Here is a 27,709-nt window from a genome sequence, read left to right as displayed (position 1 = left end):
ATGCTGCAGGATAAGGGCCTGTCGGAGAGCGAGGAGGCCTTCCGGGCCCCGGGCCCAGCGCTCGGGGAGGCCAGCACCACCAACGCCACCAACGCCCCCGAGCCCGCGCTGGCCGCGCCTGGACTTAGCGGAGCAACTCTCGGCAGCCCCCCGGGCCAGGGTGCCGACGTCGCCGCTGCAGCCGCGGAGCAGGTAGGGGCGTCGAGTTGTCTGTGCGGGTCCTCCCGTGGGTAGTAGACAGGACTCCTGGGGTCAGATACTGTCAGCCCTTTGGTTCTCTGCTGGGCATGGCTGGTGCACTCTGCTTTCCAGGGAGGGTCCTTCTCCACTTCGAACCCCTCGGAGCTGACTCTGATCCCTGATTCAGGGGACAAGCCCAAACCCATGTCCATCTCCGAGGACTCCAAGAGGGTGGAAGCTAGAGAGTGGGACAGATTAGGAAGGCCACAGAATAGTTATCGAGAAGGCCGCTACTGCTACCGTACACATCACCACAACCCGCATCCCCAGAGCCTTTCTCGATGTCCCTAGGTCCATCCACAAGCGGTGACTAAGGCCAGCTGTGGAGTGTCGTCTATTCCGGCTCCATCACTATGTGTCCTCTGTAGGGTCATCAGTGGAGGGAGCTTGAATCTCTGATTCAAAGTTTCAAATTCTCCAGTGGTTCAAAAATAATTCTGTGAAACGAAATCTCGAGGAGTGGGCTCTGGGGCTGGCATGTTCTCCGTAGGTCTGCACTCTATGCAGGCTCCGCGTGGAGCCCAGCTGTGGGCCAGCCAGGCAGACCAGTTCTCCTTCCTCCCATCCCCAGACCATCGAGAACATCAAGGTGGGGCTGCATGAGAAGGAGCTGTGGAAGAAGTTCCACGAAGCAGGCACCGAGATGATCATCACCAAGGCCGGCAGGTTAGCGGGGGGAGAGTGACGCGGGGAGAGCGGCAGGTGGGAGTCAGGAGGATGTGTTGGCCTGGAAGTCCAGCAGGGAGTGGACTCTGCAGTCTTCTGGGTTCCTGGTCTGGGGCTAGTGGGAAATTCATCAGTCACTGAGGTCCCAGCATCACATTCTACAGCAGCCGGCTGGACTGACAGCATTTACACCTTCCAAGGACCTGAGGGGGTCGGAAGGCTCTGTCGGAGGGGACAGCTTTATGCTGATGACATGCAAACCAGTGCAGCCACACCCGGAGGCCACCTGCAGGGATGCTTGGCCCTTGGGGCAATCTCTCTGGCCTGATCTGCCGAAGGAACCTTCAGGCGACAGAAGCGATGAGGTTGTGTTTCTCAATTGCCCTAACTTTTGGGGAGTAGCATGAACCCCAAGTTACTTATCCTAGGGCAACACTCTCCTCAGCCTAGGGGAAGGCACCCCTGGGGCCGTGTGTTGTTGGGGAGCCTCCCTAGCTCTCAGTGGCTGCCAGAGAAGGGTGATTTATAAAGTGGAAACATCTTTAAAATGCACCGGTGTCTATGGGAGAGTAGAGGGAGGAGAGAGTGGGAAGAGAAAGACACAAAGCTGTGTGTGTGTGTTCTTGAGAGGTCACATGCCTGTGAGTATGTGTAAAGCAGACATTGCTGTGATGGGCTGGCATAGGACAGGAGTGGCCCGAGAGAGCAGTTGGCAAGCGATAGACTCTGAGAACTCACAGTTTAGGGAGCTGTTGTGGATACTCTGTCCTTCTGCATCCATACACTTGGTTTTGGTCCCTGGGAGCAAACTAGGTAAGATGTCCATTTCCCTGGTGATGAGCCTGAAAAGTGTTGTTTGGAGAAATCAGATCGTAAGCCGCCAGCCGCCGTCAAGGGCCAGGGACGTGGAGTCAGACTACAGGGAGGAGTGTTCTCTTAGCAACTCAACTGTTTCCATCTGTGCAGCCCTCAGACGAGGGCCATGCGGGTCCTCTACCTGCTTCCACTTCACCCACAAGAGAAAAGGTCCTGCTTCCTTCAGCTGTCCACAAAGCATAGGCCAGAGTTTCGTTTCAAAAGAAACAAAAGTCAGTGGGGTGCTGTGTGCAGTGCGTGGATACTGGGGTCCTTCCTGTCGGCTCCCAGGCAGGCATTGTGCAGTTTTTTTTTTTTAAATTTTGTTGAAGATGGAAATATGGATACTTGGCCACCCTCTCAGAAAGATGGCATGGAAGGCTTATCAGGGAAGGAGGAAAGTTGGTTTTAGGGCCCTGAGTTGGTTGCATTTGGGGCATAGAAAAAGAGGACACTTTAGTGTTCTTGGCAGAGGGTGGCCTGGGTTGAATGGGCATGGAGAATAGAGAAAGGGGCTTTACACGTGGGCGAGTAACTACCGTCCTGTGGCTCCTTGGTGCGAGGTGTTTAAAAATGGTAGCTGTATGTATGTCCTTCCTAACTATGGGACTCAAACAGGGGTTCCTGTGAAAGGCACTGGTAAAACATCAGGTGCATTATAGGTGTGGAGACAGGGGGATTGGTCTCTTGTGCCTGCTGACATGGAGGGAAGAACACTCCGGACTTTGTGTTTGTAGATTTAACCTCTTGGAAATACATGATGGGGATGTTCTCTGGATGTATGAGTTTGTGGTTTTCACTGGCTTTCTGTACCTACCTGTGTGGGTCCTCCTTCCTCCCTGCTCCCAGCAGAAGTCCTCACATCCACAAGGCTACCCTCCTCTAAGTCAGAAGCCTGTGCCCTATCCTAGTGATTCTCCCTAGGGGTCTGTCTCGGGGATGGTGCTGATGTCTAAAAATGGCTGTGAGGATGCTGGTCGATTATGTGGCCCTCACATTCTTTCATTTCTCTGGTGGAAAGTTATGCGAAATCTAATTGGAAAAACTCATTAGCCTTATCCACTCCTGCTTCAGAGCTTATGGACCCCATTTCTTCCTGCTCACCTTCCTACTATCTTTTTGGGGGGGAGTTGCTAGGATCCATCCCATCTTACACATGCTAAGCGTGCTGCTAAAGCACTGAGCTACACCCCCAGAACCCCACTGTCTTCAGAGACCACCTTCATTGGCTGGCTCACTGTGCCTAGGCAGTCTGTGGATGCAGCCTGCTTGCTCTGTGTGGGCTTGTGGCTGGCTCTCCCACACCCACCCAGTCAGTGTTTTCCCAAACTGCAAGTGTACCAGTAACCTTCCTGGGACATGTTCCTTTCTCAGCAGATGGCCTGGTACTTTTTCCTGCACCCTGGATCATAAATAACAAGATGTAAAAATCTCCTTGATGGCTTTTTTCTTTCTTTTTTTCTTTTTTTCCCCCCGGATGCCCTGTAAAGTAAAGGATTGATTGGTCCTTGGTCCTAGAGAATCTGGCTGCTTAGGGGCATGATAACTGCTGTCTGTCTGTCTGGGGAAGGATGGGGCCCTGGAGAAGAGAATCAGAATGTTCTCAAGAGCGTTTGAGCTCAAGGTTTCACAAGTCTTCTGCCCATTGGGTTCTTGAAAATCTGAAGGCCAAACGAAAAAGAGAATCAGCCTCATTGGATAGTGCTTTTGACTAAATGCTCAAGATCCCTGGATGCCAGGTATTGCATGAGAGCCAAACCCTCCCTAGTCAGTCTGGACTCCTCAGCCCCAGAGTGCTCTTGTTGGTAATGGCAGGGAACAGATTTCTCTCTTGGCTTCATTTTCCTTCCAAGCTTGATACATGTGAGAAACTGCATTTTTTTCCTCCCAAACACAGATAAAAGTGAGCTCCACAAAAATTTAAATATAAACCTTCCAAAAATGAACATTTCCTACCCATCTGACTGCCCTTCCCCTAGGCCATGGTTTTGCCACCAGATAAATCTCCGCTATCAGACTGCGTAGCCTGTTGAGTTCAATGTTGCTTGTGTTAGTGACAGTGAATTTGCGTTTGAAAAATGAACTACCGATGAGAACTCCTGTTGAACCTGCATTGTTTGTTATTCTGAGGCAAGGATTTGGCCGGGCTTAATCCCGGGCTTCAAAGCCAATTGCCCTCGCTCTGTATACAGAGCGTCAGAGCCCAGTGGCGTGGATGATAAGAGAAATAAGGGTTGAAGACCCTGGGAAAAGCGGGTTGGGGAGAGAGCGCTTTGATCTCGTCTTAAAGTATTTTCTGAAAGCAAAAGTCTATCAGAAGGAAGTGCCTTAAAAAAAAAAAATCCGAGCAAAGCAACTGACCTTCCCAAACAGCATCCATTCCACACACCCTCCCTTCAACCCTCCTCCCCTCAGGGAAAATATGTCTTTAAAAATGCTTTGGGTGTATTAGAACGGCAGGCTCGCTCTCTCTCTCTCTCTCTCTCTCTCTCTCTCTCTCTCTCTCTCTCTCTCTCTCTCTCTGGGTTTCAGAAATCATTTGGCTCCAAAAGGTCTGGCCAGAATATAGGCAGCCCTCACTGCCCCCCCTTGGCTGCTGCCCACCCCTTCCCAATAAGACCCCAGAATTTTAAGGATAAAATGATGTGCGGGCTTTCCAGTGATCCCTGCCTTTCCCTACAGTTCATTTTGCATTTTGTTTCCCTTTAAGGTTCTAAGATAGGAACCGTGTGTGTGTGTGTGTGTGTGTGTGTGTGTGTGTGTGTGTGTGTGTGTGTGTGTGTGTGTACGTGTACATCATTTAAATGTAGATTTCTTCTTTGAAGTGGAATATTTCTGCAAGATAATGTGGGCGCATCTGAAGTTTACAGCCCTATAGAATTAAAAACAAAACAAAAACATGAACCCAGCATGTAACCACCATCCAGATAAGGGAGAACCTCCCTAGTCCCCGTATTCCTCCTCCGTGCCCTCCGGGTCACCACCGCTGCCACCTTGAAAACCACTTTCCACACTTCTCGCCTGCTCCGGGGTTTTAATGCCTGCATTGAAGGGAAGGCACGTGTAGCTGCTGCAGATCTCCACCCTCAGGGAAGTCGGGGACTGCGGTGGGTTGGGTTTGGGGGATTCAGCTAGGTAGGGAGAGTCTGATGAGGTTCCAAGGACTTGACTTCCACTTTGTCACTGGGATGGGGGAGTGTGCGCTAATTCGGCGCCTTGCATTTGACAACTGTAAGACCCAGGAGCCCAGCCATCCCCGAGGCGTCCTCTCCCGGCAGGGAGTTCGCATTTACAGATCTGTAGCCAAAAGCACAACGCCCCCCAGCCTGGGGTCTGCACACAGAGGAAGCTTATCCTAGCAGCTCATTCTAAAGCCATTTCCTAGTATGAAGCAGATAAAGGCTCGGGTCCGGTACCCTTTCAGAGCGGGCTGCTGATCAGAGGGGAGGTCCCGGCTTTCATCTGCTCCCGGCGGGCGGCCAGGCGGCCAGCGTGTTTATTCCCCTGGCGGAGCCGCTTCCGCGCGTGCTGGCCGCCGCAGCTGTCTGGGGACAGCGCGGGTGCGGGGACCCGGGGTGGCGGGGAGAGAGAAGGCACGGGGGCACGCGCGAAGGGGGCGGAAGGGTGCGGGCGGCGTGGGGCGCAGCGACAGTCAAAGCTAGTGACCGTCTCCGCTCCTGCTCCGCCCTCCCCAGCCCTGAGCCTCCAACCTCAGTGTAGGGTGTTGGTTTTCAGGTACGTTTAATGTCGTAAATCAGAAATAACTTATAGCTCACACGATCATTTCGTGTGTTTCGTTAGCGAGGACCTTTACTTTGCCAGTAGAGCGCGGAGGAAGTCACAGCTCCCCAAACTGAGTCTGGCCTCTGCATGGAGGCCTGCTCACCTGATGAACAGCCCTGCAATTTGGGCCTTCAGGTTCCAGCACTAGGGGGAAATGTCTGTGCGGTTGTGGGTGGTACACCCCGTCTTTCCAGGCAGCTGCCCTTCCACCCTGGACAGACAACTGGGTGTTGGGCATGGGATGGGTGACAGCACTTGGGGTCCCCACAGTGTGGTCTGCAGGCCCCTGAAGCATGCCCTCAACAAGCTTGGCTAAGACCTGGCCATCTGTTTCTAAGAGGGTAGTTCATCCTGCTGCAGGGGACCCACACCAAATATTCTGGCTACCCTCTCTGCTTGTGAAGGCTGATGCCCTCAGAAAATGGGAATTGGCGGATAGAAGAAGCTGAGGCCAGGAGGTACTCTCCTTCCATAACACCAGTGTCCCAAGACCTCCTCGAAATGACTCTGGAAGGGGGCAGACCCTGGCCCTAAGCCTTGGGCAGCAGAGTTCAGGAATCTCAGGGGTTTCTGAGGAGCACTCAGTGTCTGCCAGGCCCTCTGAGCTGCTGGGGCACAGTGCAACATGGGCAGGTCAGGGTCCCTCAGTCCCCTTTCATTCCAGGCTGTACACACTGTTGTAGTGGCAGTCAGGCCTTTCTTCCTGGCCTATTGTATGTGGGCCCTGGCCCTGGAAGGAGGCTATGGATGTCCTCTGCTGTTACCACCTGCAGCGACTGACTACCTGGGCCTAGCTAGCCCAACACAGCCAGGGCTGCCCCATTTTGTTGCTGTTTCTGTAGCAGTTACGAAATGGTGGCCTGGAGGGGACAGGGTTCTTGGCTTAACCCCAGGGAGGGCGAGGCAAGGCAGCTGCTGCCCTCCTCTTTTAGCTTTAGACCCACCAGGAGTGAGGCAGGGCCAGGAAACAGGGTGGCACCCACTCCAGCTGTGCCCCTATGCCGGGCAGGGGCCTGGTTCGAAGGAGGAGGCTGGAGTGGGTTCCTGAGTCCTCCGGCTTCCTCCATTCTTGCAGAGGGGGTGGGGTGGGTATTTGAAAATGCTTTCAATTGACATCTGAGACAAATTCTTCCACACAGTTTATAAGTCCCTAGACTTGCAGCTAGACCTGCCCCCCGCCCCCGCCCTCCAGGCACGCATACAGGCACACATGCGCACTTGCCCCACATGCTCATGCACATGCGCCTGGGCCGCCATAGCCGCCCTTTCCCTCTGCAGTGTGTGTACCAGTCTTTCCTGTAGCAGGGAGGTGCGTGGGCTGGGCTAGGCAGGTCCTGGAGGGGAACCAACTCTTCCGGAACCCTTCTGCTCAGGGTCCCAGTTTTCTGCGGGGTCTGCCAGCTTGTGGAGACCAGGTGAGCTAGTACTGATGACAGTAGAGGTGGGGTGTATCCAATCTGTTTGAGGTGTTCAGGGCAGCTTCTTGTGAGGTTCTCGGGCTTAGTGAATGGCTTCCTGGTGTTGATTTGAGCCTCAGTACCACAGTGCAGGGTGGGTTGAGGCTTCAGTCAGGTTTGGACCCTACTTCTCTTCTGGGGAACCCCTTAGTGATGCGGTTTGTTTGTTTTTGTTTTTGTTTTTGTTTTTCGAGATAGGGTTTCTCTGTGTACCTTTGTTTGTCTTGGAACTCACTTTGTAGACCAGGCTGGCCTCAGAAATCCACCTGCCTCTGCCTCCCGAGTGCTGGGGTTAAAGGTGTGCACCACCACCTCCCTGCTGACTTTTTTTTTTTTTCTGTTTTTGAGAAGGTTTTGGTATGTAGTCCAGATTGAGCCCAACCAGAAGTCCTCCTGCCTCAGCCTCCCTGAGCACTGGAATTATAGGTCAGGATAAATGGCCATGCAGATTTTAAATGGAGTATGTGACTTGTATGATGTAGTGATGGTCATCTAACCCAGTAGATTCTAAACAAGTGGTCTAACCTGAGTTCCATCTCCTGCCCTCATTTGTGGAAAGTCAGCTGGGGAAAGACTGGAGGCCCCTGTGTGGGGAGGTCTGCCCTGTTCTGGTTAAGTAACAGCAGAGGGATCTGTGCTCTTGCAGGTTCGTGTGTACGTCCTGAGGGCCCTAGGGAAGCTCTTCTCAGAATAGTTTCCTGGGCTACAGGAACTGGAAGACTCATTTCTGTTGGGTCCATTTTCACAGAAACAGACCGTAGCACTGGCCCGTGGGAGGTGGAACAGAGCAGGGGCTGGAGGACATAGTAATGTTACCCTCACTTGAGAGGTAGGAAAATCAAGGCATGGGAGATCCAGGCCTGACTGAGGCTTAGCTGGTTAGTGGTGGGCCTGGCTGTGATCAATGGCAGGCTGATTCTAGCTTCCATGTTTTTACCTATGAGGCTTCTCCAGTGACTTCCTGGGTTCCTAGTCAAGGTGCTATGTATGGCCTTGGCGAAGCATCTACCATGAGAAACACCCCTCAGCACACACAGGAAGAACCAGGCTTAGCAGGGTTTTCCCAGAGTTCCCTTTCCTGTGAGAAAGGCATCTCATTGCTTATGGGAACGGCCCAGAGTAGCTTCCAGGTCAGCTGCCCTTGATGTCACCTCAGAACTTTAGCTGTATGTAAGCTGGCGAAGGACAGGGACAATTAGCCAGATGGCTATTAAAATGCCCCCTCACTATCCCAACCCGGGTCTCTATGCTGCTGCGGCTCACAGCTTACTGGGTCCTAATCTTGGGGGATTTCCAGGGTGAGAGATTTGGGGAAAGGTGTAAATTGTCTTTCTGGATGTAGATTGACAGCTGGGGGGGCGGTCTGGTGTAGTTTGGACAGCTCTGTCTTTGGCACAGGGAGGGCAAGAGAGAAGGGGGTCATGATCTTTGGTTAGAAGGGCTCCAGGTCTGTCCTTACATTTACTCTGCCATTTCTCCTCTACCCTTGACCCCCTCAGGAGGATGTTTCCCAGCTACAAGGTAAAGGTCACAGGCATGAACCCCAAGACCAAGTACATCCTGCTCATCGACATTGTCCCCGCGGATGACCATCGCTACAAGTTCTGTGACAACAAATGGTAAGAGGCCCAGGGCTCATCTTTCCTCAGCTGCTCTTTCTGCTCCTGATGCCAGCCAGTCCGTTACCGCCCAGAGTTGTTTTGCCGGTCCACTGCCTGCACCTGGATGGGAGTTGAGGCAGGCCCGAATGCTGCACGTGTTTTCAGTACCAGCACTACCAAGGGCACGTGTGTAGGCTTTGCTGGACCTTGAGGGGCCATTCTCCCCCACAGTCATGGACAGGCTGGTGCTGTCTGGCAGGAAAACTGCTAATACCTGGTGGATTCAGGCACTGCTAATGCCCCGCTGAGGTGGAGCATGGGGACCATTTTTCTTGAGAAACTTTAATTGTTTAGTGACATTACTTGGTTTGAAGCTTTCACGTTTCTGTCTGTCAGACTGAGGGGTCTGCTGCCTCGGGTCAGAGAGCAGGGTCCTTGCTAAAGGGCCCTGGGGGAAAGATGGGCAGGTTGGAGAGCCAAGTGAGTACCACACCTTGGCACTGTCCTTGTCCCTAGACCATCTGGCTGGGGCCCTGGGGTCTGTGACAGTGGAGGTCATGGAAGCAAAAGCTAGATTAGAACTCAGAACAGGCTCTGGATTTGAAAGTTCCTTGGAGAAGTTCCAGCTGACATATTTATAACATTGAAAAAGAAAAAAATATTTAAGGGAGTGCCAGGGGAGGGGGTGGGGGGGTCAGTAGTTCAGGGGTTAAAGTGTTGCCAGTAAATAAATACAACGTATAAATAAAACACACAGAAGTGCCTGACTCGCCCTGAAGTATCTTTATAAACAGCCCCAGTCTTTGAAGTAAATGCTGCTGCCTTCCTTCATCCCCCTCTTCCTACTGCAGTGAGTAAGGAGCTGGGAAGTACTGCCCCCCTCCCCCCCTGCATCAGCACTGGATAGAAAAACAGCTGTTGTTCCTCTGGGCCTTGCTCTGCTCCAAGTGGGAATGGGGAGTTGGGCGTCACCAGACCCCAGGGAACCCATCTGTTCCTGCTGTCTGCTGTCCTGCAGGATGGTCGCAGGCAAGGCGGAGCCGGCCATGCCAGGGAGGCTTTATGTCCACCCAGATTCTCCTGCCACGGGGGCCCACTGGATGCGGCAGCTGGTCTCCTTCCAGAAGCTGAAGTTGACAAACAACCACCTGGACCCCTTTGGCCATGTAAGAAGAGGGATGATCTGTCTGTCTTGGGAGAGAGAGCAGCCGTAGGGGCGGCGGAGGAGGGGCGGGTGTCTTACGGGTTTGAGAAAGGAGAGACTCCACTTTGTGTCAGGCCTCTCTCTGACCCTGCAGATCAGCTGTATGTATCCCTCTCCTCCTCACTAGCTCTGGAGAGAATATGCAGGAAGTACCGTACAGAGATGAGCTAAGTGAATGGAGTATGGCAGTGGAGATGATGCTGAGGCTGCTGGTGGTAGTGGTGATGGTGATGGAAGATGATGTTGGTGCTGATGCTGCGGGCGGTAGTGGTGATAGGGATGGAGGATGCTGCTGATGATGTGTGATGATGATGTCAATGGTCATGAAAACGGGGATAGTGAGGATGATGATGATGATGACCACGCTGGCGATGGTGACCATCGTGGGGGTGGTGAGGAAGAGGATGGGGATGACAGACCAAATCTCTCAGGTTTGGTTTTTCCAAAACCTATTCCTGTTAGACTCTTCAGATGTGAGTTCTGAAGTCGCTCTTTGAATGTTCCATCCTTCTGACCTCTGGAAGGGGAGGATCATCTCTGGCTCCTGCCTCCACCTCTGCCTGGCTTCCTGGCGTCTAGTTCATGGGTCAGGACAGTGGCACTGGTAGTAGGAGTGGCAGTGGTGGCTGTCTGCAAACGCCCTAATCCCAGTTGCTCAGGCTCATTCTTTCCCCATCTGGCCCTGGCAGGCCCACAGAAAGGAGCTTTTTATGTGGAAATCTTTAGCTCAAATGTGTTTAGCTCAAACAGAAGCCTAGCAGCTGGTATCATCTTCCAGGGCTTCAGACCCTGCCTCCGTGGACTCCTGTGGTTCTCTGGTAGTGTAGTACAGGGGTGTGGGAGAACCTCGGCGGTGGAGGCCGCTAGGTCCTTGCCATGCTGCACACCTAACCCCAGAGGTGGAGATGCAGGGGGACAAGAGCACAGATCTCTTGCACAGTGCAGTCTCTGGGGAGCTGTGTGCCAGTCAGGATACTGCGAAGTCTATTCTGGAAAATGCTGGAAGTGCTTCATCCTGATTGACAGGAAGCAGCTCCTGACTTCAGTTTCTGAATCAGTTCAGCTTTCTTCTTGGGGATGTAAATACACACCTCGAGTGCTGATTCACCACATTAACCTTCTCTATTTTACAAGTCTCTAGACTGGGTTTCCCATGCAGGGCACAAAGATCCCAGTGGGGAGGGTCAGCCAAGCCCCAACTCCCAGAGCAAATCCTGCCCGGGTCTGTGCCCACACGACTCCTGCTGGACCTTGTCTGCTTGGCTGGACTGAGGTATCAGGCTCACAAGATGGAGGGGGTGGGGCTCTGGTGCCAGCAGGGAGTGTAGAGACGGGCCCCCCAACTACACCTGCAGGCTCATGCAGCACTGGCAGGATGGGTGAGTCTGGAGTTTGGCGGGTGTGGTCTCCTTGGACAGCTGAAAAGATCTGGAGATTAAGGGTTTGGATGGGATCCTAGGTGCCCCTGCTTGTTACCATGGCTCCCAGCTGCAAGGGTGCTTCCCAAGACACTCTCAACTTCCCTGGCCCTACAGAAGGTGAGAGGAGAGGGTCGATAGGCTTGGAGCCGGCTCTAATTTAGAAGCCGGAGAAAATACTGTTTTCTCAGCCCATCCTCCATCCTTGGTGGCTCTTCATGTTCTGGAACCCTGCTGTGTTCTTAAGTTTGGCCAGTGAGGACTACACCTTGCAGGGTTATAAGGCTGTGGGTGCCCTGGCAGCACTGGCCCTGCCCATGCGGGGCTCATCTCTTTGGCGATAGAGATTTTACCTCAGCTTTCATCCCCGAGGGATGGGATGAAGGCATCTGTCTGCCTTCTGTCTTGTACTCAGCACTTGGCATTTATTGCCCACCATACCCCGTAGGTTATTACCATTGAGTCTTGAGGGTAGAGAAGTAAAGAGGGCAGATACTTGGACCCACATCTCCTTTTTTTTTTCTTCGAGACAGGGTTTCTCTGTGTAGTTTTTTGGTGCCTGTCCTGGATCTCGCTCTGTAGCCCAGGCTGGCCTTGAACTCACTGAGATCCACCTGGCTCTGCCTCCAGAGTGCTGGGATTAAAGGCGTGCGCTACCGCTGTCCGGCTCATCTCCTGCTTCTTAGTCTCAGGCTCTTGTACCCCTCCACTCGTCTCTCTGGACCCTGCACTCGGGCTGTCTTGTCTTTGGGATTGGTAGTATCCCTGTAGAGAGGGAGCAGCCTGTGGCCATGTAGACAAGGACTGTGGTACACACGTTCACTTCTTGGCCTTACCAGGGCAGAGCAGCCCTTTGGGACTCTAGCTTTCCACTCTTGACTTGTGTTAGAGGGAGTTGTAAGCTTGAAGGGAAAGGGGAAGAAGTGCCCTTCTTGGCTCAGTCTAGGAACCTGGGAAAAAGCCATCTTGTGCTATGAATTTGCCTCAGACATGCCCTTCCTTCTGCATAACTCACCCACACAAAGAGCTTCCAGACCTGAAGGAATTTCCCCCAGCCCAGTGGACATGGGACTTATCACTGGGATTTTCAGAGCATCTGAGGTGCTCTAGAAGCTGCTACCCAATGGTGACTTTTCTTCATTACGTCCCCAAAAGTGGCTGGAACCTCTCCGTGGGAAAGGACCAGCTCGGAGATGAGATGGGACTGTTCCATCTTAGAGAAGGCCACAGCTAGTTCCAGTGGTGTGAATTACCCTGGGGTTTTCCACATGGGCTTAGGGGACCCTAGTTTAGAGATCCTCCAAGCCAGCCTACCTGTCTCCTCACTGTAGAAGTGGCCACCCGGCCATGTGTCTGCCATTGCATAAAAGCAAGAAGAGGGCTTTGAGTGTGGGAAGAGTACAGCAGCCATTTGGATTATCTGTTTTATTTAGGTTCTTTATCTTCAGGACTTCTCCCTCCATGAATGCTCTTTTTGGTGTCTTCTTCTCTCCCCCAACTCCTCTTCTTCCTGCCTCTTTTTTTCTTTGCCTCCTCATCTCCCTTTCTTCTTTTCCTCTCCTTCCCTCCCTTTCCTCACCTTCCCATCCACTTCCTCCTCCTCGCATGAGATGCAGGGCTTTGTAATGGGTCCAGATATTGCTAGCAATCCATGGAGTCTGCTTAAGGGGCAAAGGAATTTATTAGAGAAGGAAATCTCACAATACAGAACAGAGGAATCATTGCAGGGTCCTGGAAGGCTGAGGCACAGTCCCACGCTGTTCTTTTGCCTGGTCTGTCTCTAGCATCCAAAACCACGAGGGAGTGAAGAGAGTGCTGTGTGTGTGTACATCCCAGGTCTTAAGGGTCCCGAGCGGCCATGCCCCAGGGGCATGTACTTTAAGGTCACAGGCAGGTGTAATGGTTACCTGCTACCTCACTAGGGGTGGTGCTTCAGGTCATAGCTAGAACAGCTACATCCACTACATCTTTGTATATGGTGAGCAAGCCTTGCCTGCTCTCAGCCTGACGTTTTTCTTAATTTTCTGGGGACCAGGAAAGGGGGTTAGGTATGAGGGTTTGAGCAGTCAGTCTTTCATGGCAGATGGAATCTAGAGCAGGGACTTCTCAGACCACATGGCTAGACACTTCCAAAGTCAGGGTTGAATTCTGACTGGGAAACCTGTGGAGTTGAAAAAAAAAACAAAACAAAAACTTTAAAAAAATATAATGTATGTTGGTGTTTTGCATGCATGCCTGGTGCCAGAGGAGGTCAGAAAAGGGCATTAAATCTCCTGGAACTGGTGTTACAAATCCTTGTAAGCTGCTATGTGGGTTCTGGGATTGAACCCAGGTCTTCTGGAAGAGCAGCAAGTGCTGTATTAATTGCTAAGCCATCTCTCTGGCCTCAACTTGTGGGGCTTTGCAGCAAATGCCCACAAGGAAATTTCTACTAAAAACAGTGGAGGTGGCGGCTCAGGAGGGCAGGACAGGTGCAGTGTATGAACCTGGGTTTTGTTAGAGGAGGGCAGGCAGCAGGAACAGAAAGGATCATGGGAGTGAAGCAGGACAGCCACTGCCTCAGTGTGGCACACCTTCAGCTCCACTCTATCGTTCCGCTGCTGCAGACTGTCTATCATCTCTTGCTACTTCCTACCCCGTCCTTCCAGGAGGCCCCAGTGTTTGGTGGCCGTGTGATGGAGATAGGGTGCATCCCCTCTCTCTCTCCTAGTTGTCTAGCAATACTTGGGCTTCAAGAAGTCAAGTGGGGCTGAAGTGGATCCATAGTGACTGGCACGGAGGTCTTTTCTGCCAATCTGGAGCCAGGAAAGAGAGATGTGCAGTAGGCTGTGCATACTATGTGTGCAGGGAGATGGCCGCCAGCATCTGTACCAGGCCTTTCAGCTGGCTGAGGAGAAAGGGCCATCTCACAGGGCAAATCTAACTGGTTGAGGAGAAAGGACCATCTCACAGGGCGAATCTGACTGGGAAGGACTGGGTTAGCCCTCATTGAAGTTTCTTTATTTTTGACTTTTTTTTGTTTGTTTTGAGACAAAGTTTCTCTGTGTAGCCCTGGCTGTCCTGGAACTTGCTCTGTAGACTAGGTTGGCCCCATACTTACAGAGATTTATCTGAATTTCTTAACAAGACATAGGATACTCCGGAGGTGGGGGGGCATCAATAATGTAATCAATAATGTAATAATCTCCCTTCCCAGCATCCCAATGACATCCTAGTGTCCAATTCCATCCAAGTTCACCCTGAGGAACAGTGAATTTACTGGTGTACTCACAGAGCATGAGATGTGGGGTTACTGACAGAGTGTGGGTGCTTCCCCTGCAAGAGGATCCACTGAAAGTCTTTACCCAGTGTGGATAATGGCTTCCCCGTTCGCTGCACAGGTGGAGCCTCTTCTGCCAACCTCTCCCTTGAGGCCACATGCACGAGGGCAGAATTGCACACAGCTGGCTGGGGGAGGTGGCTGCTTACTCTGGTGAGGGTCCCAGGACCCAGCAGTCACCAACAGCTGGCATCTTTTGCAAGTAGGTACAGCTGAGCTCACGAAGATGGTGGCAGTTTGGCTCAGAGGGCAGCCTTGTACAACATTGTTCCTATCTGACATCCACGCCACCCTGGGTGTGGATGATTTTCCTGTCCCATTTACCTTTTTTCATTCCTTATCCGTGGTTCTGAGTTCAAAGCACAGGTTCTCTGTGTGCTCAGAGCATGTGCACCTTTTCATCCCTGTACTTAGAAAGTTGTATATCAGGACTTGTGTATCTCTACAGTTGATTTTTGAATAGGAAATACGGTCACATAGATTTAAAAATAAGTCACCAAGGAGACTGGGGAGATGGCTCAATTGGTCCCCATAAGCCTGAGGGCAGCACTCATTGTGAAAAAGCCCCGCACAGTGGCATGCGTCAGCCCCAGTACTATGGATGTGGGGACAGGTGAACCCCTGGAACTCACTGCCTAGTTAATCAGATTAATGAACTCTAGATGCTAGAGCCTGTCTCAAAAAGTTAGGTGGGGAGTACCTAAGGACAACACTGGATGTTGACGTCTGGCCTCCAAGTGCACACGTGTGCATAAACACATACAAAATTAGTAAAATTTGTCACTGAATAGGTAAAAGTGTTTTTGCTGTGACGTGGTTAGCCACTGTGACTACCTTGAGCATTGTTTGACACATACAGGCGGAATAGGCTACCATAGCAACACCTTCTGCACTTTGCTCTGAGAAGAACGGATCCTGGGGAGCCTTCCATTCAGAGAGTCTTCCTCTGGTGCAGCTGCCTTCCATTTTTCTGTCCCATGAACCACGTTGTTTTGTTACCAGGTGCTTTCGTTTTGTTTTTTGTTTGTTTTTTTTGGTTTTTTGAGGTATGATAGCCCAGGCTAGTTTTGAACTTGTGATCCTTCTGCCTTAGTTTCCCGAGTGCTAGAATTACAGGTGTTGGCACCAGCCCAGGCTGTCTTTACTTTTTGTTTTCTGAGGATAGGGTCTCAGAGCTTTCGACACGTGTCCTGGGGATCAGACGTGGGTCCTCAGGGTTGTACTGATGGAGCCGTTCCTGACGGTTTGATAGGCGACCTATAGGTACCAACTCTAGTTTTAATTTACGTCTCCTTCCCTTCTCCTCGGGCATCTTTTACACGGATCTCCTTTGCTGTGAACTCTTGTGCTTCTTCCTCCACTTTCCTCTCAATTTTCGAGCTCATCAGTTTTCGGAGCTTTTATAAATGGAAGATTTAGGTCCTGTCTAATGCCTCTGCCAGCTCGTCACTCGATCCGGTCCCCAGTGGTAGTGGTTTTCCCTGGCAGTCGTTTTTGATTGAATTTATCCTTTCTTCCTTTATAGGTTCTGGAAAGGCCTCAGTCATTTCTTCTTTACGAGGGAACTTTCCTTCAGTACTTTTTAGAATCTTTCTGTGTAGCACAGGTTGGCCTCCAGCTTAGGATCTTCGGCCTTGGCCTTTCGAGTGCTTTGGGGGCCTGCTCCATCCACTGTGTGGGTTCTCATGATCAGACTCCAGCGGCCAGGCTTGGCAGCAGAGGTCTTTAACCACTGAGCCATCTTGCCAGCTCTGGATTTATTTTTTAAGTATAAAATAGGGATCCTTTTAGAAGTATGCTAGCATTTGATGGGAGGTGTCAGTCCCGACTTTTCTGCCTTTGGAGAGAGCTACCCGGCTGTTCCAGCATCAGTAGAGGAGGGTCCTCTTTCCCTGGGTAGGATGTCTTCTGCCCTCTTGGTCCCCATATGAATTTGTTTGTTCATGTGCCTTAACCGCTGAGACATTTAGTGTTGGCCAGGCTTGTCCCTTGGCTCTGCTTTTTTTGTGTGTGTGTGTGCGTTTCATATGAACTGTAGGATCAGCATGTGGAACTGGAAAAGAAACTTACGTTTCTACTGTAATTCCTTTAAATTACACACTAGCATTGGGAAGATTGCGAGGAATGCCCTTTCCTTGGCTGGAGTGCCCTCCTTGTCCTCGGGAGTGCATTCCAGTGCCCTCCCGAAGGGTCCACACGTTCTCGGGAGGCATCATCTCAGGTGCCGCCCTTGTAAATGCAGACTCTTCCACCGTGTTTTCTCACCGCTTGATTCTTGGCGATGGCATGTCCCACATTATGTCTGTCAAGCCAGTGGGGGCTGGTAGACAGCGCGTGAGTAACGACCCCACAGAATGGCGTGGTGTTCAGACAGGTGGCCTTTCCTGTGCCGGGGGCTGCTGTCCCCCAATAGATCTGTCCTGCCTTCCCTCTTGGTCACCGTTTCCTGATTGATAGTATGCCAACCCCCTGCCCGTGCCTCGGGAGCTCCAGAAACCTCCAGACTCCTGAGCAGGCCATGCCTCCACAGCTAGGTAAAAGGAAGTGCAGCCTAAGAGTTCGGCCTGATTCTGCCTCAGCCTCAGATTGCTGTCTGAGGCTGTCCAAATGTCTTCTGACACTCAGCCCATGGTAGCCGTGATGTTGACCCTGTAGAGACACTGTGAAGATTGTGATATATGTAAAATACCTAGCCCAGGGCCTGGCACGAAGGCTGCATCCTCCCGACCCTTGACTGTCGTTGCTGTGAGAGAAGGTAAAACCGGTTCCTGGCTGTGTGTGAGAACTCCAGATTGCCGCCCTGGGAGTGAGACCCAAGGCTCCTCAGGCAAAGCTTCTTGAATGAGCTGAAGGTCTGCCTGAATCCTTTCCGTTTTCTCTCTTCCACCCTCCTATTTCTCTTCCCTTTCTTTTCTGACAAATACTTCATTCCACAGCCTAGGCTGGCATTGATCTCTTACCTCAGTCTCCCAAGTCCTGGGATCACAGGTATGAGCCACTACATCCGCTCTCCTGCAGATCCTATCCCTGTCCTAATCTGGGCAGGGTGGAGGAAGTAACCTTAGTAAGCACATGATGCTGGGTAAATCCGGTTTTCTATGTGACAGAGTGCACGTCAGCCTGCTGTTGTGTGGCTGGTATCCTAACAGCTGCGTTGGGGTCCATGTCCCTTTCAGTGTCTAGCAGACACCTTATTAGTCATGAAGTCCATCGAGAGCAGGTTGTACTTTTTCCAAGGCCATCTGGAATCGACTGGACCGCCTGTCTTCATCCAGCTGCGTGTCCTTGGGCGAGTCATGTTCCCACTCCAGGCCTTCTGTTCCTCATTGTAAACCTAGGGGGCTGGTTAGAACACCCTCTGCACCCCATCCTTCCAGGCTCTCAAGTTCTTGGATTCTAATGGGGGTGAACGTAGACCTCGGTGGCAAAGCACGTCATGGTAAGCTCTCGAGATGGCTGTCTGGCGCTATTGCAGTTGTTAATAGAACAGGCCTCTGAATTGTAGCCAGAACATAATGAATCCCATTTCTGTAGAACAATGGTGATGATGGGACTAGTCATGTAGTAGGGTGGTTGACGTGGCTAGCCCGTTTGGCCCGGTACCATTCTACAACAGCTATGAAAGTGAGACTCTGGCAAACGAGTTGAACATGGCGCCTGAGGAGCTTCTGACGGGAGCTAGGTGTGTGCGTCCCTCAGTTGCTTTCGGATTCTCTCAGGCTGGCAGGACTGGGATTTAGATCTACAGGTGCATTGCTTTGAAGGGTGGGGTCCTCCCACAGGTTCCAGATGGTTAGGAGCTTGAAGGGTGTTTGGGGCCACCTGGTTGAGGGCTCTACTCTGACAGGTGGGGACCCTAGTGTCTGGAGAAGAGCTTGCTCAGGACTTAGAGCTGGTGGAGAGACAACAGGTGGGCTTCTCTGTGCCAAGGTTGTACCCTCTGGTGAGTGTTCTCAACCTCCTAACACTGTGACTCTTTAATACAGTTCATGCTGTGGTGACCTCCAACCATACAATTATTTTGTTGGTACTTCATGACCATAATTTTGCTACTGTTATGAATCATAACATGTAAATATCTGTGTTTTCTGGTGGTCTTAGGTGACCCCTATGAAAGGGTCGTTCGACCCCCCCGATACTCTAGTGGATCCTACCTGCCTCTGCAGGTCCAGCAGTTTCTGTTCTCTGGAAGGTGTGTTTGGCAATCTCTCAACCCAAGTCATCAGGAACACTGTCTCCTAGGCTAAAGTGGTGGCCTTCTGAACATAGGACTTTTTATGGACCTGGTGGGAGTGGCCATGGGAGCAGGGATGCTTTGTGGCTGCTGCAGAATGTCCCTAAGACTTGGGCACAATGGCTGTGGTTTGGGGTTCTGTCTGGTCTGCCTTTGTGTTGCCAGTCTAGGAGAACCAGAGAGACTGGGGGAGCTGCAGCGTGTGAGGGCCCGTAGAAAGACTGTATTAGATACATGTTCATTTTCAAATTCTGACTGGAACAAAAATGCCAAGATTAACTTGTCTCTGGTGAGGAACGTAAAATCTAGAGGTTTGTAGGCCTGGGCCGGCTCTACACTCACTCGGCCGAGAAGGCTGAGGCGCAAAAGAACAAAGGATGGGGCCCTTGCTCTGGGGAAGTTTATTTTAGTGGGATTGGGAGCTGAGCCCCCATTTCCAGCCCTGGGTGAGTTTGTAGTTTGAAGAGTCAAGGATTAGGAAGCGACATGGTGTGGGCAAGTCAGAGCGAGAAGCTTCAGATCTGGGAGGTTCAGTACAGGCCCTGGGTCCTTGTAGAAGGGAGAGAAGACGGGACTAGAGGTGAGAGAATGGGAATGTGGCAGGAACTGCCGTGCTGAGGTGGGAACCCAGCGCTCCTGGGGATGCCCAGGCTGCCAGGAAGCCACTTGCTGGCTTCCGGGAACAGAGGTCCTTCGTGAGTACCCGTGCCTTGACAACTTGTACAAGGTAACAGAATCCCTTCCAGAATCTCGAGGTGCTTCGTAAGGCCCAGCTCTACCGTATCAGGACATGCCTGGTTGCTAGGAAAGGACGTGCTCTTCCGCCTCGTTTTGAGTTGGGCAGTAGTTCAAGGCTACCAGGGAGCTCTGCACTTAACCCCAAGAGGGTAATGGCTGGTGGACAAGACAGAAAGGCTGACCAGAGCCGCCTAGGTTAGACTAATGTCCACAGCTAGCCCCTGGCCTGCACCAGCCCTCCAGAGATAGGATGAGTATGGAACCTTCTGGGACTCAGAATTCAGCAAGGCTTTCCAGGAAAGAGCCCAACTCTGGGCTTTTTCTCTTGGCACTGTGGCCACCCAAGGGTTAAATATTTCTTTCCACAGAAGCAGCAGCAAGCCCAACCTGGAAGGGGGCACCCCCAGGCAGAGGAAAGCCTTTGGAAGGGAGGAGGAGCTGAGGGCCAGTGGCTGAGATAGAAAGCAAAGGGTTAACAGATGGAGCAGTGCTGATAAAATGCCCCAAATTCCTGGTCCTGCCTTCAATGGGAGGACGTCTGGCAAATGTCAACGATAAAAAATGCATTTTAATGGCACCTGATGTAGCCGCTACCGTGGGGGCACAGCCATATGAAGCAGGTTTGGGGCAGTTAACTACTGTGTGTCTCTGCCTGGGCTCAGGGGACCAAGCATCTTGGGCTCTTCCCTAAGCTTCAGTCAGCTAGGCTGACCTCTGTCCCCAAGCCTCGTCCCCTGCTCTTGGGTGCTCAAGGTCCCCTGCAGGCCCAGGCAGCAGTTCAGGAACAGTGCTTTCACAGGATAAGTGTTCCTCAGGCTAGGAACTGCCTTGAGCGGCTTGGAGGGCGGCAAGCAACTGGTCTCCCATGGTGCCGAGCTAGAGCAGGAGATCTTCAGCTTCTTCTCTCCTCTCTCCTGTCCTGCAGACGCTTACCATAGTGTTGACAGATGTGGCTGAGCACGTACAGGGGGCAGTCCCGGGAAAGGCAGGGCTCCTGTAGGTTGAGGGGAGGGAGGAGGCTGTGGACTAGGATCTCACAGATGAGGTCCAGAGAAGGTGAGGGACATAAGGTCAGTGCGTCAGCAGCACCCTGGATTTCTGCCTGTAGTTCAGACAAGTCATTCAGCTGTACAGACTTCTCCTAGGCCCTTAATGGTCCCAGTGAAACAATCCCACACCACAAAAGCTGGGCTAAGGTGCTCCTAGGACAGAGAGGCTGTGAGGATGGAGTTGGGAACCCAGTTTCTTTACTCAGGAGCTTTGAGACATTTCTGGGTTCAAGCCTGGGTCCTAGGCTCTCAGGAAGAGGCTAGCCAGGGCCCAGGGAGTGGGGCCCGGGGCTCAGATCAAGATCTTCTCTCACAGATCATCCTCAACTCCATGCATAAGTACCAGCCGCGGCTGCACATCGTTAAGGCCGATGAGAACAATGCTTTTGGCTCAAAGAACACAGCCTTTTGCACCCACGTGTTCCCAGAGACCGCCTTCATCTCCGTGACCTCCTACCAGAACCACAAGGTATAATAACCACAACCCGCACTGAAACACCATCCAACCTGCCTGCTGCACCTGAGGTGAAGTGAGCTGATGCCAACCCCAGGCAGGGCTCGTGGAGTGTTGGATAGAAAAGCAGAGTGGGACAGACAGTGAGATTGCCCTCCTAGGAAGCAGGGCCCTGGAGAGGGCAGAGCCATGGCCAGCAACTGAAAACTAGAGGCATGGAGTCTGCCTTGGGGTTTGAGGGTTGGACTCTTCTTTTAGAATCTTCCTGTAGGTATAGTTCTGGGCTAGCAGGGAGAGGAACCTGGGTCCTGTCAGCTAGCTGGCTGGCATGTGCCAATCACCTCCCCATCCCTTTCCCCTGGTCATAGGCTGAGGTGGATTTCAGAAGTGTGGCTGAGTCAGATTCGCAGTCACGCAGGAAGCTGTCACAGGGATCAGGAGAAAGTACCATCAGGACTGAAGCAAATAGAGTAGAGAGCCTGGGGCAAGCTCCCGGTGAGCAGCCAGGTCAAGGAAGACCCAGTTGGTCCTGGACCCTGAGCTGTCTTAGGCTGGGGTTCAGCTTCTCCAGGCCATACCGAGGTTCTCATTGGGCCTGAGTTGGGGGGAGGAGGGCTACCAAGCCAGCCTGTCCTCTCTCCTCCCAGCGACTCTGTGTGTCCTTTTCTGACAGATCACACAGCTGAAAATTGAGAACAACCCTTTTGCCAAGGGATTCCGGGGCAGTGACGACAGTGACCTGCGTGTGGCCCGGTTGCAGAGGTGGGGCTGCCCTGGCCAGGGGTGGGACGGGAAGACCCAGGAACCCTAAAGCATCTTCACTCTCTCCCTGCTCCTCCAGCAAGGAGTACCCGGTGATCTCAAAAAGCATCATGAGGCAGAGGCTCGTCCCCAGCCAGCTCTCGGCGAAGCCCGACGTCAGTCCCCTGCACAGCGCACACCAGGCACTGCAGCACTACCAGTATGAGAACGGGGCCCACGTGCCGTTTGCTGCTGCAGAGCCCCAGGACCTGCCCCTCAACACCTTCCCCACGCAAAGGGACTCCAGCCTCTTCTACCACTGCCTGAAGCGCAGAGGTAGGGTTCCGGAAGAGCCTGAGGGCGGGGCTGGGACAGAGCAGCCACCTTCCCACATGCTGGCATGTGGGCCCTCACTCTTGTGTGGCCTTGGGAATCCTCAGACAGTTCTTGGTGTTCCAAGTATGCTGGCCGGAGCCCCAGGTGTTGGTTTGGGAGTCTCGATGGGGTTCCTCCTGCTCGGCTCTGCCTAGAAGGAAGCAGGAAGCTGGATTGTTGGTAGTCTCAGCCACAGAGCAGGGAGAACCCAAAGTTCTGGGTCTGGTGCTCTCCATCCAGCCCTTAAAGATGCACACAGGCGTCTTGGGCACTGAAATGAGTGACTGGGCACTTGGCTTCTGTATAACACTGGCTTGGAAATCAGCAGGTCGAGACAGAGTCAGCTGTGAATAGTGTTACCTTGCTTGCCAAGGGACTTTTGTAGGTCCCCAAAATTCTCTTGGGAGTGAGTCTGGGGACTTTTGCTTATTATAATCTAGAACATTCTGTCAGCCCACTCCTGGAGATGAGCCTGGCAGAATGCCAAGTGTCCTAGATGCAAGTCCCATTATAATCCAGTCCCCTGGAGGTCAGAAGAATGGCCTTTGGGTCATTTTAAAAAGGTGGGTTTTTTTTCCATGTTATTATATAATAGTCAAATTTTAGTATCCATAAATAAAACTTGGTTGGAGCTCAGCCATACCTGTATTTGGTCTACAGTTGCTTTCATAGGTCAGCAACAAAATTGATAATCGTGGTACATACTGATGGCCTTAAAGCCTATACCACCTGTCTGGTCCTCTGCTCCTTCCTGACCCAGAGTGACTGGGTCATCTGCCAAATCACAGGAATTTAGTGCAGGGGAAGGAGTGGGAGAAAGATTTGTAAGTATCCCTGGGTAGCCAGGCATTAGTCTGCAGAGGGGCTAGGAGCCCCACCCCTCTTCCTCCAGGCTGCCCAGCTCTGTATCCATGGCTCCCAGCATGGATCCCTAGAGAAGAAAGCACAGGACAGAGGCCAAGATCAGCCACAGGGAAGTGTTCCTAAATTTGTTGAGAGGGCTGCTGCCCTAGCCCTCAAGCCTCAGTTATCCCTGGATCCCAGGGGAAGACATATTACTCCAGAGGGTTGAGCCCACACAGTGGGGGGCGGGTGGTGGGGTGTTGGAAGATGCAGAAATGTGGTTTGTGGTGGCTGATGGCATCTTTCCAGGGGCTATCAAAGTAGCCTGAACGTTCAGCCTTTTCTCTTGTCACTGGGGCAGCTGCTTCGAAGAGACTGTTAGATGGGGATTGGCGGGACAACGGCAGCTGTGTCTTTTTTGAACCCAGTAGGGTTAAACTAGTCTCAAAACAGCAAAAAGTTGCCTACGAGCCTTTTGGCCCACTGCCTCCTTCCTGAGGCTCTCCGCAGGCACTGAGGGTTGAGGCAGTAACATCATGGCCTTAATTTGCTGGCTAGTTCTGACAGATGTGGTCTCTGGGCCTGGTTCGGCCTGGCAGTTGCCTTCACTTTCCTGGGCCAAGGCTGGGCTAGCCCGAGAATGCCAGTGTGCACAAGGGCCTCTTAGCATCCCGAGAGTCAGGCTGGCAAAGGATCAGAGCTCTGCGTTGCCTGATGCAGCGCATCCCTCCGTGTCCAGTGATGTGGTATCCCCCGTGGCCTTTGACGGGGGTCCACAATCTGACCGCTTCTTGGCCATTGCCACCTTATAAAAGCTGCAGCTGATGTAAACGGTTCTGGGAGTACCAGGCAACATGGGGCCAGGGCGGGTGCTGAGTGAAAAGGGCAGGCTGTCCTGGCATGAGGGGGTGGGGGGGGTGGGGGGGTGGCGGCTGGGTGCACCAGGCCCTGGGCCGCTGGGAACGCCCCTTCCTGAGCGCTTCTTTGTCTTCCAGCAGACAGTGCCCGCCACCTGGACTTACCCTGCAAACGATCCTATCTGGAAACTCCCTCTTCGGTAGGGGACGATCACTATTTCCGTTCTCCCCCTCCCTACGACCAGCAGATGCTGAGTCCTTCCTACTGCAGTGAGGTGACCCCCAGAGAGGCCTGTATGTACTCGAGCTCAGGGCCTGAGATTGCGGGGGTGTCTGCCGTGGACGACTTGCCCCCACCTCCCCTGAGCTGTAACATGTGGACCTCGGTCTCGCCGTATACCAGCTACAGCGTTCAGACCATGGAGACTGTGCCTTACCAGCCCTTCCCTACACACTTCACCACCACCACGATGATGCCTCGGCTGCCCACCATCTCGGCCCAGAGCGCCCAGCCACCAGGAAATGCCCACTTCAGTGTGTATAATCAGCTCTCCCAGTCTCAGGTCCGAGAGCGGGGGCCCTCCGCTTCCTTCCCCAGAGAGCGTGGCCTCCCCAGTGTGTGTGAGAGGAAGCCGCCCTCACCGCACCTGAACGCTGCCAACGAGTTCCTCTACTCACAGAGCTTCTCCTTGACCCGAGAGTCTTCCTTACAGTATCATTCAGGAGTGGGAACTGTGGAGAACTGGACTGATGGGTGATGTGACTGCTGGATTCTTGACAGCCCCAGGACCATGTTAATCCAGTGTTAACCTCTGTGGGTGGCCGGCACTGCCAAGAGACATGGAAAGGTATTTCAGAAGGGGTGTGTGTGTGTGTGTGTGTGTGTGTGCATGCTTGTATGCGTGTGCTTCTACAAGCCTGTATGTGATTGGAGAGCATCTGTCTTCTGACATGCAGCTAAGGCCAAAACAAGAAAAAAAAATACAATTATCTAAGAAGTAATTTTGGCTTCAGGAGCCAAGCCCACTGTTACCTGGCATCTCTTGACATGCCCTGGGTGGGACAGAAGTAGAGGGCTCGTGAGTTATCTAGAGGTTTCTGAACTATACTCTGATTTTACTCAGGGGCCGGCTGAGGCCTCTGGCACAGGGAGGGCCTTTCTTTGCTGGGATTGGGGGTATCTGTGCTTACTTAGGGTTCTTGGCCTTCTACCTGTAAGGGGAGCCGCCCGCCACTCTTGGGAACAGGAGTACCCCCCTCCTTTGGCTTCTGGAGATTGTATGAGACTACCTGAGCCTTAGAGAGCTGTGAGAGTGGAGTTGGCCATGCATCAGCCTGGACATGGAGTCCTGAAGCTCCAGGGTCTGAGGCATGACTTTCAGAAAGGGTCATGTGCCAAATGTCACCTCATGGTGCTTGCTTTTCCCCCGAGAGGAAGAAAAATGCCACCAGTAGTTATCTCTGTAATCAAGTTTCGTCATCATAAAGTCCAGAGCTGCTCCCCCCAGTCACAGCATGCGGCCTCTCAGATCCCTCTGCAGCCTGTGATGGGCAGTCAAACACACCTTACCTGGCAGCATCCCGTGGAGGTCTCATCAGAACTGATGTTACACATCTGCTAGACCCGCTCTGCCCCCAGGAAATCTGCATCCCTGGAGCAAGGAAGCCGGCAGAAGGAAATGGACAGCTCAGAAAAAGTACGTCAGCGTTCCCGCTCAGAGGAGCAGAGAATTCTTTCAGAATGGGCAATGAGGAGAGCACATACTCAGTCCATTAGCATTGAATGTCACCAGAATGGCAGGGTGGCTGGTGTGAACTCTAAATCAGGATTTGGAAATCACTACACTCTTTGCATGCTGAATAGCTATTTATATATTATATAAATAAATATATAAATAAATATATCTATATCTCACAAATGCGGGCCACACGTCAGATTCAGCTTTGCTTTTTTACAAATAGACTTACTGAAAAAGGATGCTGGAGGGAGTATTTGGAAAGACATCTATTTAAATTTTTATTACATTTGATGTTATCTAAGAATGGTTTAGATTATATATAAATATATAATTATAAATGCACACACTACAGATAAAGCTTTATTAGAAAACACATTAGCTGACAGGTGGTATGAAACTTCCAAGTGTTTTGGTATATAGCATGGACATTTTATTTTGCATATTGGAACATAAAGCCATCTTACAACTGTGAAGTGTGTGTGTGTCCTTTATTACTGTCTTGCCATTGCTTGGCAGTGGTGTCTACCCCCCCTTTTCACTCATTTTTTCTTCAAGTGTCTGGTGGGGCCCTCAGTGCCCCTAAGCATTTGTACGTACCATGGGCCCTCAGAGTGAAGGAAGAAGTTCCAAGTCCCTTCAATCTCATGTTACTCCCCAGGTTATGGGGCTACGTTCCAGGGCTCACAAAGACCCAAGAAGGATAGAGTGGGCAGGCAGCGAGGATCTCCTCTCTCTTAGCAGTTAGCACAACCCTGCACTTTGGGGGAAGAAGAGACTCCTTGGTAGCATTTGGGCAGTTATTTCAGAAAAGTAACTACAGAGCACGTTTGAACCAGAGTCTGGGGTTTTCTGGAGCGGCTGGCAGTGTGAGTCTCTCAGCTGCCGTCACACTAGTGGGTATGAAGCAAGAGCCTGGCCTCAAGGTAGACAGTTTTGGGGAGATGAAACCCAGCCTGGGCTTCTCTCATTAGGTGAAGAAAAGTGGTTAGAGGAAGGTGCTGCTGGAAATGGACCCACAGCTCTCACCCTCACAGCTTCTCCACCCCCAAGATACTTTCTCCATCACCATGGTCTCCATTTAAGATGGTCTCAAAACCCAGGAGACAGAGGCGACTGTAGCGATGCTTTTAAAGCCTCTTCCTCAGGACCACGATCTGCTCAGCAACTTGTCTGGGCTCTTCCTTGTGGCTCTCCAGGGCCCTCTGACTAGGCAACTTCCCACTGCCTTACCTGTTGGTGGCCACCAGGACTTAGTCACAGAGAAAGCCTTGATTTAGCTCAGGGACAGGGAAGGTGGTTCTTAACTCTCAAGTGCTCTGCTCATTCCTTTCCAAAGATAGTACCCTATCCAGGACACTCCTTACCTGGAGGGCTTGGGTGTATGTTTCTCGAATCTCTCCAAGTACTTCCTTAGCCGAGTATGGGAAAGTCATTCCCAAAGATGTGCTCAACCTGAGGCAGCACACAGAGTCTTGACTTTCTGGGAAGCATGAGTTTGCCTGGCTGCCCCACCTGGGCATAGCAAGAGCCAGGCCTGCAGTGGGATTTGTGAAACTTTTCCTGCCCCTCTGAATCAACAACTCGATAAAAAGGGGGCACATGGGATCTTGTAGAACAAAGGGCACCATTCAGTAGCGCCAGCAGGTCATACATCATCGGCCCAGAAGCCTGCCACATGACCATGCCTGCTTCTACTGTGCCCTGCTTGGGAAGAAAAAAGAGCTGATTATCACTCAGTTACGTGGCCATGATCGGGTGGCCCCCTGAGTTCTGCTCCAGCCAAGGGCTACAGGTCTTGCAGCCTTGAAGATCAGCCACCCGACTACCCTCAGTGACAGCAGGTCCTGGAATCACAAAAGAGAAGCTGGGTCAAACTGACAAATTGTTAAAAAACCAAAGCGATTTCTAGCTTCATCGGGGCCTCAGGGGGTCAAGAGGCCTCTGCTGGCCCCTCTAATGGAGCCTGCTAGAAGAGAAGCAGCCTGGCCTTGCAGTGCCTTATCTTACAACATAAAATTAAAACCCACTTAAAAGGCCGGAGGGCATGTTGACATTCAGCCTGCTGTCTAATTGAAGTAGTTCCCAGTGCAAAGGATTTTACTTGAAAGATGTCTCCCTCCAAGCCAGGCTCTCCTG

General features: G+C 52.1%; 1 protein-coding gene and 1 long non-coding RNA gene across 4 annotated transcripts; one reads left to right on the top strand and one right to left on the bottom strand.

Moving 5' to 3' along the window:
• On the top strand, nt 1-24,592 carry Tbx4 (T-box transcription factor 4). 2 transcript variants are annotated; one of them, XM_052758304.1, is made up of 8 exons: nt 1-192; nt 812-906; nt 8,501-8,620; nt 9,621-9,768; nt 20,881-21,033; nt 21,692-21,780; nt 21,860-22,095; nt 23,976-24,592. In XM_052758304.1, exons 1-8 carry the CDS (start codon nt 1-3, stop codon nt 24,590-24,592), a joined length of 1,650 nt encoding a protein of 549 aa, XP_052614264.1. The 2 variants fall into 2 exon arrangements, with proteins under 2 accessions (XP_052614264.1, XP_052614263.1); XM_052758303.1 differs by having other exon boundaries at nt 23,973-24,592.
• Nucleotides 21,980-27,175, bottom strand: LOC128122668 (uncharacterized). Of its 2 annotated transcripts, none has more exons than XR_008222460.1 (3): nt 26,938-27,175; nt 24,513-26,330; nt 21,980-23,065 (listed from the first exon to the last, which is right to left on the bottom strand). It is a non-coding gene; the product is annotated as an uncharacterized LOC128122668 (long non-coding RNA). The 2 variants fall into 2 exon arrangements; XR_008222459.1 differs by having other exon boundaries at nt 21,980-22,285.
• Between the last annotated feature and the right edge of the window lie 534 nt (nt 27,176-27,709).

Source organism: Peromyscus californicus, unplaced genomic scaffold (assembly GCF_007827085.1).
Source record: "Peromyscus californicus insignis strain IS unplaced genomic scaffold, ASM782708v3 Scaffold_3__1_contigs__length_106647218, whole genome shotgun sequence".
Lineage (NCBI taxonomy): Eukaryota > Metazoa > Chordata > Mammalia > Rodentia > Cricetidae > Peromyscus > Peromyscus californicus.
This window is presented reverse-complemented; position numbering and strand designations above follow the sequence as displayed.

Coding starts and splice junctions, on each gene's coding strand:
- Tbx4 (XM_052758303.1), top strand. CDS start 1: ATGCTGCAGGATAAGGGCCTGTCGGAGAGCGAGGAGGCCTTCCGGGCC. Junction 8,621..9,620: donor AAGTTCTGTGACAACAAATG/GTAAGAGGCCCA, acceptor GCTGTCCTGCAG/GATGGTCGCAGGCAAGGCGG. Junction 9,769..20,880: donor ACCTGGACCCCTTTGGCCAT/GTAAGAAGAGGG, acceptor CTTCTCTCACAG/ATCATCCTCAACTCCATGCA.